At 37.8% G+C, this 15,145-nt stretch overlaps 1 protein-coding gene and 1 pseudogene across 2 annotated transcripts in view; one reads left to right on the plus strand and one right to left on the minus strand.

Moving 5' to 3' along the window:
- The window catches only part of Grm8 (glutamate metabotropic receptor 8), a 758,935-nt gene that overhangs the window by 334,467 nt on the left and 409,323 nt on the right, over positions 1–15,145 (plus strand). For both annotated transcript variants that reach the window (XM_047561191.1, XM_047561188.1), the window contains exons 4-6: positions 12,347–12,482; positions 13,282–13,436; positions 14,567–14,704. In XM_047561191.1, coding sequence (XP_047417147.1) covers positions 12,347–12,482; positions 13,282–13,436; positions 14,567–14,704 — 429 coding nt within the window. The remainder of the gene's footprint in view (positions 1–12,346; positions 12,483–13,281; positions 13,437–14,566; positions 14,705–15,145) is intronic.
- Positions 5,739–9,957, minus strand: LOC124990795 (60S ribosomal protein L7-like 1; annotated as a pseudogene).

Below are 15,145 nucleotides of genomic sequence, written 5' to 3' on the forward strand. Positions count from 1 at the left end.
AAATAGTGGAGTTAATTTCATTTGTGTTGGAAGGGGGTGTTGCACTCATGCTACTAGTTGTATTCTAATTCGAATAAAACCTTGTCTAAAATTTATTTTAGCAAGATTCTTTTAAAGCATGAAGATGTAAGAACTAGTTACTCTTCTCTCTTTTTAGTACTATTTAAACTCAAGAAATTAGATATAGAATTGTACTTTTAAACCTGTTTATATCACAAACACTTAGATCAAGTTCTGCTGTGAAAAATAGTCTTGACATTCCCTGCAGAAACACTTCAAGGTACTTGGTTGAAAGACTAAATTTTGAAGTGCTTTGTGGGCCAATTTTTTTCCTCTGGAGTTCACTTCTTACTCAGCTTAGTACTTCACTTTGGTCATGGCATGAGCCTTGCTCTGGCAGATTATTTGGCTAAAATAATAATGGTATCTCTGCTATCAGTTCTTCCTTTTTGAGATTGAGAATGCGAGTTCCTTGAAATACTACTTTGAGAAAAGACCACTGATTGAAAGCCAGTACATAACCCATAAGTGGAATAAGATATTATTTGGTACTGAATAGGATATTACTTGGTACTCAGGGTTTGTAATCTCTGATGACTGCTTTTGAGATAATGTAGTGTCTTATCTGCAGAAGGTATTTAGAAATGACTTTCTGTTCTACATGTACATGTAACAAAGATGCAAGATTCTTTGCCTTTTCTGAATGATGGTTATATTAAGATTGGTTATGCTTACCTCTTTATTATATCACTCTACTATATCATGAATGAGGGGCTTCTCATTTCTTTACTTGTTTATTGTACATCCAGTGAATGCCCATAGTTATCAAGCTTCCCTGGACATTAGAGATACACTGGAATGTGAACGCTGTGAAGTTGGGAGCCTTTTGTAAGTTGTTCACAGATGTCATCCCTTTTTCAAAAAGTATATTTTGTATCACAGCTGCACAAAAACCATGTTGAATAATTGAAGAAGGATAAATATGATGAATGTCCTCCCTTCTCCTTAACTGTTGATGTAATTCTGTGATAGATCTTATACTGACTTACTAATTCTGGAATGGGTTTAATTCAAAGTCCATTATTTTTTTTAAGTCCAAAATGGTTAAGAAATTTAAACAACACTAACTTTGATCCAGCATCATCTTTGTCCTAAGTTTTCCCAAGCAATGCATTGGAAACTATGAATTTTCTTTTCTTTTGGAGTCTATTCCTATTGGGCATTTGAGCACATAAGGGCATTTGAGATCTTCCTGTCCTTTTGTCAACCTGAGTGTCTGGGAACCAACTTCAAAATGTCAAAAACTAATAGAGACCCAGGTGCGGTGGTGCACGCTGTAATCCCAGCAGCTGGGGAGGCTGAGGCAGGAGGACCATGAGTTCAAAGCCAGCTTCAGCCAAAGCAAGGTGCTAAATAACTCAGTGAGACCCTGTCTCTAAATAACATACAAAATAGGGCTGGGGATGTAGCTCAGTGTTTGAATGCCCATGAATTCAATCCCCAGTACATTCCCCCCAGCAAAAAAAAAAAAAAACCAAAAAAACAAACAAACAAAAAACCAAATAGACAAAACAAAATAAGAATCCTAAAACATTGTTCAAAAGTCATCAACATAAATAACAAATATATAATGTATTAATGAAATTTATTTAAAACTAGTGAAGCTCTTCCTCTTGCTTTGATCTCATGGATAATCCACTTGGTGCCCAGTTCTCTAGATACTTCTGCCCTGGGTAGTCTGCTCTCTCATCTCCCCTCTTTCTACTCTTGTTCTCTTTTCTCATCTCATTTTTTTCCCCAGGCCATTTCTCTTCTGGTTCTCTCCTTTCTGGCTTTCTTCTATATTTCTTGCTTTCTTTCTTTCCCTGGATCTTTCCCAATTCTTGTGCCCTTGTGTCTCCAGACATTTCCAGTTCATGGAAGTGGGAAGAGGCAGCACCTCAGAAATCCAGTTCTAGCCTGTGGTGGACATGGTTTCCCTTTCAGCGGTAGACCTTCGGTAACAGATTCAACATTGCCACTGACCAGAGCCTCTAGCAAGAGTTTGCATCCCATGTGCATCTGGGGAATGAAATTTAAGGGTTCCAAACATAATGATGCAGGTGAATATCACTTGATCAAAGGAAGTTACTGTTGCTGAATTTTAATTTTAAGCAATTTACAATTAACATATTTTCTGAGGCAAAAATAATGCTGAGTGCTTTTTAACTCTTTAAAATAACCCATTTGGACAGCATCCCTTAATTTTCAGATGAGTTACAGAGGTGCAAGGAAGTCACATAACTTTCTTAGTATCATAGAGCTGGTAAAAGAAGGGTCAGGGTTTGGAACCAGGAAGTTGGACCCCAGAGAAGAGAGCCATAACCACGTACCACTCTGTTCCTCTGAGCAGAACTTTGGCTCTGTGATGAGCTGTGTCTATTAGGAAGTCCAGTGTGAACCCTGCCCCTGAGTCAGAGTCACCCAATCTGCCTCCAGAGCACCAGCATCTTTCTGAGAGTAGCCCAGAGGCAGGCAGGAGGAGGCCCTCTGTGCCGGTGCTTTCCATGGTGGATTGTCCCGGTCGCTGCTCTAGCGGTGTGTATGGGTGATCACAGGGGTGCAGCCTCTCCATAGGAGGAGTTTCATTCCCCGTTGCATTTCTGTCCCTTTAAGTGTCTACATGGCATTCAATAGAAGAAAATCCATAAAATGTTTGAGATGGAGAGTGAAGAGAGAAAATGAGCACAGACTTAAGTGCGATTTTTCTTCTTTAATCCATGTTGGTAAAGGTAACACTTTCTTTACAGTGATGTGCGAGATAAATCTTCTCTTTCACAAAGTGCACTTTGAGCTGACAAACACACGGTTTCATCATGCTGCACATTTTCCTGCTAAGTCCCAGTTGTGCATCACATGAAAAGGTGAAAATATTGTTACAGGAGGTGTGATTACACTTATTTGAACCCTAGAATAAATTTCGCCCAACTATCACTAAAGGACCAATTACATTAGGTCAAATTGTTATTTTACTTATGTCTCCAGAAAGATGGAAAGAATTGGTGCCAAGGGTATTTAGGATGGAGAGTTCATGTGCTTCCATTATCTTTAAAAAAAAACAAACCCAAAATCTGGTTATTTTGTTTTGTACATTGCTATCATCTGAAGGTATGTTTATAAAAATAAACTAAATAAGAACTGAGTGACTATCACATTTTTATTAGATCAAAACAAGCAATTATAGGCAATGTCTTATGATTAGCCTAAAGTTTCATCTAATTATTTTTAACCCATAGTCTAGTTATTATCTTTAACAATTGATAAAATGGTAATTTTGTTTGCATATTTGTTTGTGCAGCAAAACCAAAAAGTCTGTCTTGTAGGTCAAATGACTTACACAGTCATAAACTTGATCAGATTTATGTAGGACTTATTTGATGGAAATCATGAAGCAACTTGAAATACTGATAAAGTCATGTTGTTGTTTTTTTAATGTATTTGATATTCTACACATAGCTTTGTGAGTAATTTCATCCTAATAAGTTAATCCTCGATTTCCATCACAGTTTGAATTTGTGCTGTGGCATTGTTTCTTATTTTATTTTTCTCCTACAATGTTATTAACTGAGATTTTTTTGTCTCAAAAATAAACAACAATAAAAACCACAATTCTTTATCCTTTTAGATTTTTTTAACAAAACTTCTCTGTTGAAGTATCAAGGAGTTTTATGGTCCCAGTTCTTTTCTCTGCTGGTTACAATTCCAGTTTTGTGCTGTTTGTGAAACTTGCCCTTCTTTGTGTAGTAGGTCTTCTCAGAAGAAGAGTTTTCCTGTTAAATAATAAAATTTTGTTAATTATCATTTCAGAGATATAATATCTTCATTTCTGTGTAAATTTCAATTTGTATGTATGGTGATTCCCCCTTCGAGATTCCCAGTGAGGTACCTGATTTCCTGCTTCTTGGACTGTTGTAGGCAGACAGCCTATAGTTTCAGACCCCTGAGGGATTGCTCTGGCTGTGAACAGCTGCCTTGCCCACATTGTCTTCCCCTCCTCCAGGATGGCCCACATCCAGTGGCTGACTGTATTGATCAGGGTTCTCCAGAGAAACAGATCAAATTGTGTGTGTGTGTGTGTGTGCGTGTGTGTGTGTGTGTGTGTGTCTCTACATATATGTGTAAAGATTCATTATAAGGTATTGACTCAGGTGATTATAGAGCCTGAGAAGTCCCACAATCTGCCATGTGTAAGCAGAAATGCAAGAAAGCCCGGGGGGTAGATCTAAGGCCTGAGAACCAGAAGCATCAGGTGTAGGGAAAATCAGTGTTCCTTTTAAGCAGATGGGCCAAGTTAATTCGACCTTACTCCACAGTTTTGTTCCATTCCTGCCTTCAACAGACTGAATGATGCCAACCCACATTGAGGAGGACCATCTGTTCTACCCTGTTAACCAAGTCAAGTGCTAATCTCTTCTAGAAATATCCTCACAGACACACCCTGAAATAATGTTTGACTAGATATCTGGGCAGACCATTGCTCAGTCAAGTTGACACATGAAATTAGTTAATCACACTGATTGATGTGGAAGTATGATGAACTGGATTTTGTGACCTGTTTCCTAGCATCCCTGAAGGTCATTCTAGCTCAGAATTCCCTGTGGTGCTGGGAAGTTGCTACTGGGCCTTAGTTGGACTTTTTTTGCCCAGTTCTGTTTCCTCCTGAGTCCTCCACAGAGTAGATGCTAAGGGCAAATTTCATCTATTTAAAAATCTTTCTGAGGGTCTGATTCCTGGGGAGTATAATGTGTAACAGTATTGTTTCATAACTTCTGATTCTCTTAAAAATGTGTAGCAAAGTGTAAATTAAATAACATGGTTGTTTTTCACAACGTTAAGAGTTTGTACTGTTAATACTTTAATAGTTTTTACTATTCTTTCATTATTTTATAGATTAAATACTAATTTTCCATCCAAGGATTTCCATTCAAATCCATTCCCCTCCCTTTGAAAGAAGACTTAGATTTTTGGAATAGGAATTGAGGGGTCAGGAGGAAAATGTCAGTAACTTTTTCCATTTTCTTACCTTACAATTGCCCTTCTTACATATGGTCATTTTGTTTACTGACATAGGTAAATGAGCAAGTATCACTTTTGAGAATTTTGAATATTTGATAGTAATATGTAGAGAATAGTGAAGAGTTCAAGGATGGGGTTTTTTAAAATCCCGTATTTTAGGTCTAAGCATTAACTATCTTCCCTCTCAGTATGGGCAATGATGCTTGTCTGGCTAAAATTATTATTATTATTTTTATTTATTTATTTTTTTAGAGACAAAAGAGCACTTGGTTTTTGTGCTTTTCTTCCTAAGTATTCCAAATCTTTTCAGAACAAGGCTGTGGGGACCTCCAGATTCAAGTATGTTCCTGGACTTAGTCAACTGCTACAAGTCTTAGGGAGGCTTGTACACATGCTTGGGTTATTCATTCACCAACATTAAACCCCTGACAAAGCAGAACTTCTTTCTCTGTGGCATGTGTTGATTTCAGAGGCAGAGGTAGTCAATGTAGAAAACAATGGAATTTTCCTTGGAACTGGGCTGTGACTACAGGTGCCTGCCATGATCATAACTCCTGTCTCTTCCCCAATCCCTTCCTTCTAGTTTCTTAAGGCAGAAAATAATCTTCTCTGAAGGTACTTGATAACAATTCCATCAAACAAAAACACATGCTTCCAACGCACTGCTTTCAGATATTCTGGGTTTAGTTCAGCTGGTGGATGAACTGATTGATGGTTTCACCCCAATAGCCAGGTAGGCCCATCTCCTTGAGGAAGCCCACTCTATTTTTGGTAGCATGACTGGCCACAGAGAGGTGGAAAGGGCACAACAACCTAGCAACCTCCTAGAAATACTTCCCCGAGAAGGCAATTTCATGAATGAGATCTTCCAGACAAATGACATCAAACCTCCTCAGGTGCTCCTCAGTCACTGTGTTGTCTCTCAGGGGGATGGTCTTATTCTTGACCTTTGCTTGTCCATGTTTCAAGATGAGTTCCCAGACAGACTTCAGATTTGGAAATCCCCAAGTCACATGAAGTTCTACTATCCGTAGCAGTTTTAGGCTTTGCAGGGTGACTTTAACAAAGACACCACTAAATATTTTCTTCAGATGAAGTCTTGTAATGGTCCTCTGCACCAGTAAACTCACCCCACTAATGCTTTGGGTGTGTACAACAAAGGTCAAGGAATGTTTTTCAGGCATTTCACTTCTAGTTGTCTGATGCGCACCTGGTCACGTTTCTTCCTCCAGAAATCATGTAGGAATGCTCCCAGTTACATAAATCTGAACTCTTTTCCTTTTTTCTCCTTCTTTGCCTAAAGCACTTGCTTTGCCTGGGTAACTTTGAGGGCCTGATAAGCTTTCCCCTTTCTCAGGAGATTTTCTGGAACCAGAAGGATCTTTTTTTGTTTGCTCTTCCTCTGCCATCTTCCCAGAGCTGCGATGACTCTAAAATTTTTATTATTAACAATAATAATAACTTGCCACATCTGTAGAAAACTTTACCTTTTTACTGAAAGTCTTACAACGCCCCTGGAAAATTATAAACTTCATCACAGAGATAAGGAAACTGAGAAATCAGAGACTTGTTCAAGGTCAACTGAGGACCCACTCTCAATTCCTCTAACAACAAATCTACTTTGTTCTACACTCTACTGTCCCCCTGCAACTAGCAGATCAATACATACAGAACTTCCAACTCCCAGGCCAGAGATATCAGATCACTCACCCATGAGCTTTAACTTTCTAAAGAGGTAAAAATTCTGAATTGGTATTGTTTACAAATTTGCCCTTGTATCAGCGAGAACAAATTATAAAGCCACCCCACAGATGAATAAACTAAGGCCTAGGCAGGATTCTCACTCATGGCATCCTGATAAAACTATTTTGGGAGGCAGAGCCCATTTCATGATAACTTCCTCTGAAGCATTATGGGCCACATTTTCTTTATTTCTTTTTAATTACATTCATTTTTAAACACATGCAACCAGTTGTTTTTGTACTCATCTGAGAGTTCTGTGGAAGTTGGACTGTCTCATTTATACTTCTATATCCCAGTAGCGCCTGTCTCAAGTTTTGCATTTATTCATTCAACAAATATTTGTTGAAGTATCTATGTACCAAGCATGGTAATAGGTCCTAGGGGCATGATGGTAAATGTGAAAGACAAGGTTCCCTAATTATGGAGTTCTAATGGAGGAAGAGAGAAGAAAAAAATAACAAAATGAAACAATATACTTATTGTGGTTGCTGTAGTGTCAAAGTAAAGTAGCAGACAAGGAGCCTCAGGAAAGTCTTCTGAGGACACACATTTACAGAAATGATTGAGAAGTTTTGATGTTAGACTTGTATGCTGGAGAAGTTTAAGTTCATGCAGTTCTATAATCTGCATGAGTCTTTGCATTTTAATTAAGTTCTTAATACTTATAGAAATATTGTATTTATGAATCTGTCAATTAGATTTACAAAGGAAAACCTGCTGAGTTTTTCAAATGAGTCTTTAAATTTACTTTATCTTATTCATCAATCATTTGTTGCCACTTAACCATTAAACTGCAGGTACAGTCAGGTATGAATGGGCAAGATGACAGGAAAAGTCTAGACATAGAATTGGATAACTCTGACTTAGAATAGACTTTGAATCCAGTAGCTCCTGCCAGTGGTTGATACCGGTGTTTCTGACTCCTACTGAGAAAGATGGTGACAATACAAATTTTATTCTGCTGCCATTAGACACAGCGGTGGTATAGTAGTAGTTGGGACTGGAAAGAAGCCAAGGTTTGTGTTGTAGAGCAGACAAAGTATTCAGTTCAACAAATGATCTTTAATTATTGTTAATAATCAAAAGGAGAAAAATTGTACAGGCTCCAAGACTCCAAGGAAACCACACAATAAATTCTGGAAAACAACCAATTATAAATTCCTCGATAAAACATTTTTTTCCTAAGTGCTAAGCTTTAAAAATTGCTTCCCCCCCCCGCAAAGAACTGGCCACACCTTCAGAACAGGAAAGTCAGTGTCTCTTGAATTATTCACAATCAGTAATCTTTCAGAGTGAGACATGAAAAAATGGATGCAATATACAAATTGCCCTTTGATGAAGGGCAACTTCTCTTCCACCCACTTGAGGAAGTTAAATCATGATAGAGTTTCTTTAAAAATTAAACAGTAGATGTTGAATATTATATAGAAAATGTATCTTTGATTAGGACTGAGTATTTGGATGAATTTCACTGTATTTTTAAAACAAATTCTAACAGTATATAATGACAGTTTACTTGAAATTATGGGATTATTTTGGGGGATAACAGATTTGTCAATTATTTACTGGATCTTATGTTGTTATCTTTCATTGTTATCTAATTTTACACTCTTGTCTGACTCTTCTTATGTGCTTGTCTTGTCCTTCAGTTATCTAACTGGGACTGGTGATCTTTTGAATGCCTGTAGCTCCTGAAACACTGTAGACCATGAATGCTTGTGAATGAATGAACTGCCTAACTGTTTGACTGATATAAAGATAGCATGTGTGAATAAGTTGCAGAGATAAAGAAAGCACCCTAATCTCCAAACTCCAATCACTTGAGATGTAATCAGTCTAAACTGAATAAAATATCCGTAAGGTACCCAACAGCAGCATGCTGTGTGCAGCAGGTTCACCATAATTATTTGTTCAACTGAAATAAATTAATTGTGCAGTGTCCTTTTCCAGGAAAATGCAGACTGGCCAGTCTAACAAATATAAGGTGAAGAGAATGAATAGAAAACAGTGAAATGGATTTAGACCAAGTATAAATCCAATCTAATTCAGCTTTTTACAAACAAAAATGGCCAATAGATCCAAAGTGAATAAAGTAATCAGTGAGTTCAGACAAAACTATGGGTCTGGATTGCCTGTTTGCCTCATCTAAAATAGTCATAATGAAATTTTTCCAAATTTCATTTCTTCTGCCTTTGGAGTCAGAACAGTAGCCACAGAACAATACTCAGGATATCATATGTCTTTAATGCAGCACTTAAGTAACTATGGCAATTTAATTAAAAGGGCAATCATATTTTGAAACAGCTATTGTTCCTTAGAGAGTAGTAAAGTTTTGGTGTTGCATTTCTGCAGTGAATTAATGTTTCCACTCACCTTGTTTGTGGATTTTTAAAGAAACTATACATGGTTTTAAACATGCCTCTAGATTGTGTTCCAAAATGTTCTCAAAATACACCATCCTCCCTCCCAGTCTCATTCTATAGCTCCCTCTCCAAAGTGGTCATTCGTTAGAGCTCTGTTACCTTTCCGATTGTTGATTTAATATCAGTTACATGTGTATCAGGTTTCCCTTTTCTTTCCTTAGCTCCAGACCCACTTTTTCAGTTTGATATTCCATAGGTACTTTGATGACTACCTGTCTTGAATTAAAGTGCTGCTTTTCTCTTCCTTGTACTTGCTCAATCTCTTAGGTTTCTTGTTTATTTAATCATCTCATCACACAATGGGTCACAAAAACCAAATCCCTGGAGTCATACTTGTTAGTTTCTCATTGCTTCACTTTCTTACATCAGAGCAATACAAACCCCATCGATTCTAAGTCAGGAATTGTACCTGAGCTCCATCTGCTCCTCTCCAGCCCCAATAGCCAGGGTTGCCTGTCACCATTTCCCTCTACCTAATAGAATAACTTCCTCATTGCCTCTTGCTCTTTCCACTTTGGGCTTCCTTCTACATCAGAAATCTACATCCATTTTTCTGTCATGAAATGCAGTGTTCATGTATGATGTTTTTATAGGGGCCACTCAAGGGCTGATGAAATAGAACCATTCAGTGAGGAAGTTAAGCCCTTCACTCAGACTCATCCCCAACCCCATAAAGCTGTGCGTACTTTGGCCTCTGTCTACCTTTCATCTTTTTCTCATACTTCTCTTCACTCATTGACTCTGCTGACTCTAACTTTTAACTTTTTCCTGCCCTTTCCCACAGTGTTCTCTACCATTCTTCCATTCTTTTTGGCCTCAGCTTTATTATATAACTTTTGGGTAACTTTTGCTGAACACTCCTCAGTCTAAGTTGTTTCCTTGCTTCTTATGGGGCTTCTCTTAATTCATAATATAATAAATGTCACATTTTTGTTTGCATTAGGCCTGATTTACCCACTATATTTCTAAACTCTGTGAAGGTAGAGATCATGTCCATTTTATTCACCATTGCATGCACAGCCCTCATGCGGTACCAGGCAAATACTGGATATTCGATAAATATTTACAGAAGGAATGAATTAATCATCCCAACTATTAATGGTATCCTAGTTCACTGCAGGCAGCAGCATGGCTCCATCTGTGGATTATAAGAAATTCCTGTCCCTAAAGAGCATATTGTAAGCTTAGTAAGAGCAGTTCCATTACAGAATAGTTTTGAATGCTCTCAAACTTTAATAAAAATAAGCATTTAGTAATGTAGCACTGGAAGTCATTTATTACTGCCATATACAGTGTCTGATCATACACACTGAGGATCCATTGTCAACTGCCAGACTTTTCTTCTGTGTATGCCACCTAATTTTCTTCCTAAAGCAGGAAGTCTGCTATGTAATTCTCTTGCTTATGACCTTTATATAGGTTCTTATTGTTTTCAAGATAAAATATAAATTATTTAATGTCTTAGTTCATTCAGGACACTGTAACAAATTACCATGGGGTGGGTGGCATATAAACAACAGAAATTTATTTCTCATGGTTCTGGAGGTTACAAGTCCATGATCAGATGCTAGCATTGTTGGATTCTGATGAGGTTTCACTTCCTTGTTCCTAGACAGCTGCCTTTTTGCTTTGTCCTCACATGCCAGATAGTGCAAGGGAGCTTTCTGGGCTCTTTTTGATCAGGGTACTGATCCCATTCATGAGGGTTTCACTCCTGTGAACCAGTTCCCTCCCAATCAGAGTGAAGATTAAGTTTCAACATGTGAATATTCAGTCTATAGCATCTGACATGACTAAAAAGTTATTCTTAATCCAGGTCTGGTTATTCTTTCTAACCTCAACCCCAGCCAGTTTCTACCATAGGCCATAATCAAGCTAGGCTTTTTCATACTTTGAACTCTACCATGAATGCCCTGTTTTATATGGATGTGTGTTTCCTCTTTGAAATCCAGCTCTTTCATGCATTTGTGTTATTCCTTCCTGGGTTCCCAGTGCATAGCATACTCTGTTAATTGTATGGTTTACCACCTATCCAGGGTTACATATGAAATGCTTATCCAGCAGACTGGATGGTATCTCCTGTACTAGAACTGTACTGTGCAGTTCCAGTGTCAAGTCCGATTCATGGTATTTAATGACATTGACTAATAATGGGTAACTAAATATATTGTCAATTGTTTGAAAGTAAATATGTCTTTGCCCAGTGAAGTGATGATATAAGGGTGATTTAATTCTTGACTGACTAAAAAAATTCCTGTTTAAACCATAGTGCAGTAGAAACCTATTGTTAATATTGCTTTCTTTTCTAGTATCAGAATGTTTTCTTTATGCTCCCTGGAAATCAGAGAAACCTCTTTCTTTTACTATCCCAGTCCAGAGGAAGAGAGGTCTTCTAAAATTTTCTCTTTGGCCTCTCATTGCCTTAGCAAACGAGACCCAAAGAAAAATTTCTTCTTTTTCTTCCTTTTCTTTTCTTCCCTTCCTTCTTTCCCTCCCTCTTCCTTTTTTCCTTCCTACCTTCCTTCCTTCCAATTGGATGGGATTTCTGCCATTTTGATTCTCTGGTGGTGTCTGGCACCTGTCTGTGTCTCAGAGAGCCTTGGAGACTACTTGTCTCATAACACATCATTACCCTGATGCATGAGAATCTTGCTGCAATACTATTAGCAATAAAATGAAATTAACTTTAAATGAGGTCTACTAATAAATAAAAGTAGCAAAAGGACCTTGATACTTAATAGGGGTCTCACCTATAAAACATACTCAGACTTTTTATTAATTCAGTCACTTGTCCTTTGGCTTTCTATTAAGTACATGTAAACAGCCCTCTCCCTTCCACTCCTTGACTCTCATCATGCATCATGTACAGCTTGGTTTTCTTACTTACATCCATAAAAAGAATGTTTGAATTTGGAGAAAAAATTCAAATTCATGTATGATTAAGTCATTCATGCCCCTTATTTGATGCATGTATTGTAATACAAACATGATTGCTTTTAATAGGTAAGTGACACATTTTGAGAAACAGTATCTTATACTGAATCATATGCTTTTATAAAGTAGTTGTCTTCATTAAGTTTTAATTAAATACATGCTCTTTCTGAATTCCCATTTTTCCCCCATAGGTGGTGTTTGTATTGCTCAGTCACAGAAAATTCCACGTGAACCAAGACCTGGAGAATTTGAAAAAATTATCAAACGCCTGCTAGAAACACCTAATGCTCGAGCAGTGATTATGTTTGCCAATGAGGATGACATCAGGTGCTGATTAGTTTTCTTTTGTATGAAGAATCACATTTGTACCCCACATCCTTTTCCTACGTATTTCATGTTCGGTGTCAAAACTTGTGGGATTTCACTGGAATTGCCAGGTTCCTGGTTTTGCTGCACATCTAATTTCCACATCTTAAATGCCTATAGAGAAAAGCCTAGAACTGAATGAGATAAATAAGGATGATAGACAGAGCCATGGGAATGGGGTTAAGGATAAGGCTAATTAACATGTGCTGGAGTTAAAGGCTCTGCTATATTTTCTTTAGGAGATGATAAGACTCACACAATTAGAATGATTGACTAATTGTTTAACATTGACCTGAGTGTATTTAGCTTCATCAAACTGGTTGTCTTAACTTTCTATTGCTATTACTGCATACCACAGTCTGGGTAGTTTATGAAGAAAAGAGGTTTATTTAGCTCATAGTTATGGAAGTTCTAGAGGATGGCACCAGCATCTGTGTGGCATTCTGCTGTGGACCTTCCTGTTGGGTCAAAACACTGGGGAGGCCAAGACAGAGAAACTTTTTGCTTGACTCTCTCTTCTCCTTATAAATCCCCTTCTGCCATCATGGGAGTGATACCTTCATGATCTCATCTAACCCAGATTACCTCCCTCAAACCCTGCCTCCAAATCAGTTACATACAGCTTTGGGGATTAAGCTTCCTACACCTCAAATTTGGGGGACATACTCAAACCATAACACCAGTCTTGTAATATTCATAATTGTAGAATTTCTTGATAAAAGTGGTATATTTGGGTTTTTTTTTTTTTTTATTCCTACAGGAGAATATTGGAAGCAGCCAAAAAATTAAACCAAAGTGGTCATTTTCTCTGGATTGGCTCAGATAGCTGGGGATCCAAAATAGCACCTGTCTATCAGCAGGAGGAGATCGCAGAAGGGGCTGTGACAATTTTGCCCAAAAGAGCATCAATTGATGGTGAGGATGCACTACAGAGCATTTGTTTCATTCCAATTGAATCAAAACATAAAGACAAGGTCAGAGTATTATAGAATAGTAAAATGTGCCCATTATTGATGACTCTGAATAGAACGTTTAGTTCTTAGAGCAGAATTGTCAATACAGTAGCTTCACGGTTACTGTAGCCATTAGATTATTTTTCTAATAGATAACATTACCCACTAGATGTTTTTCTTTGAACAAAACAGTGCCCATTAGATTTTTTTCTTTAAGGAAACAGAAGCAGTTATCCTTAGGTATTTCCATTTTAGTGGTTACACTTTTAAGTTTGCATATTTTCATGGGTATAATATGAGGGTTATAGCCATATAGTTGAAGGGAGAGTGTTTGATTTATTAAAAGAAAAAAGATACAAGGTGCTAGTTAGAACCTGTGGATAAATAAATGCATCAGGAAAGATTTGGAGGATTCCTGAAATAGATTCCATCTCCCAAGTATCTTTACAAATGGTCTTGACAGTGACTACAATTCCTACTTCCATCATGATCTTTTGGAGGAAAACATTATTTCCAGGCGGTCTGCCTTCAGTGAGGTAGTTACCTGACCAAACTAACACTTCAGCATACTTACCTGCGATTCCATAAGATCACCTTAGCACTGATTGCTTTATTGAATTGACTGAAAATGGAACATGCAGGAAAGAGAAATTTTGAAATGGGTAGAGACATAGGAAAGCCTGGAACATTGATCCATGCTAGGAGAGGGTAGGGAGAGGGGAGAAAGAATTTTAAATTTCTGAGTTGGGTCCGGAATATTCATGATCCTGCACTAGGTCATTGGCTGTGGCCCTGGGAAATCCAGAGTAGGGGGAGAAGTTATAAAGATGACAGTCACCTTAGGCTTTCCTGCTGTATGCATCCCTGGAGTCAGGTACCAAGGGTGGGGATGGAGATACTGTCCACTGATCCTCCTTGACCTGTGCCATAAAGGAATCCTTACTTCTGGGCTACTAGCTTTTCCTTGTGTGTTACATACATATAAAAAAATTCACACATCAATCATAGCCTAATATCTATTTAAACATTCTGATGGTATCTAGTTTTGACTTCCAAAGAATATTAAAAGTGTACCTTTCTTCTTTCAAACAGGATTTGATCGATATTTTAGAAGCCGAACTCTTGCCAATAATCGAAGAAATGTGTGGTTTGCAGAATTTTGGGAGGAGAATTTTGGATGCAAACTAGGATCACATGGAAAAAGGAACAGTCATATAAAGAAATGCACAGGTAGCTTCTTAAATATTTTCAATGCAATTGTTTTAGCATAACCTGGGAAATGAAGTTTTTTCCAATATGAATGATGAAGAAGGTGTCTTCTGCTCCCCTGTGCCTCTCGTCATCATTCTCAGCAGGGCTGAGCATGAGCTGGTGGTTCAGTGAGCTCAGGTTTGCTCACTGGTTCTCACTGTCATCAACAAGTATTTACTGAACATACTCCATGTGGGCAGCTCTGGGGTATTACAGTTCTATTCGAGTAACATTATTAAGTGTCTACTTCAGGGAAAACACTCTGTTAGGTTTGATGAGATATAAACACATAAATAAGATGCAGTATTGCTCTCTAGGAGTTCAGAATGTAGTGAGAATGATGGTCCATAAGTTGCTATAGGACAGTGGCTTTCCACTGTTTCCATCCATGCCCCCTATGATGTTAGGCTGTTATTTTCT

Source organism: Sciurus carolinensis, chromosome 8 (genome assembly GCF_902686445.1).
Source record: "Sciurus carolinensis chromosome 8, mSciCar1.2, whole genome shotgun sequence".
Taxonomy (NCBI): Eukaryota; Metazoa; Chordata; class Mammalia; order Rodentia; family Sciuridae; genus Sciurus; species Sciurus carolinensis.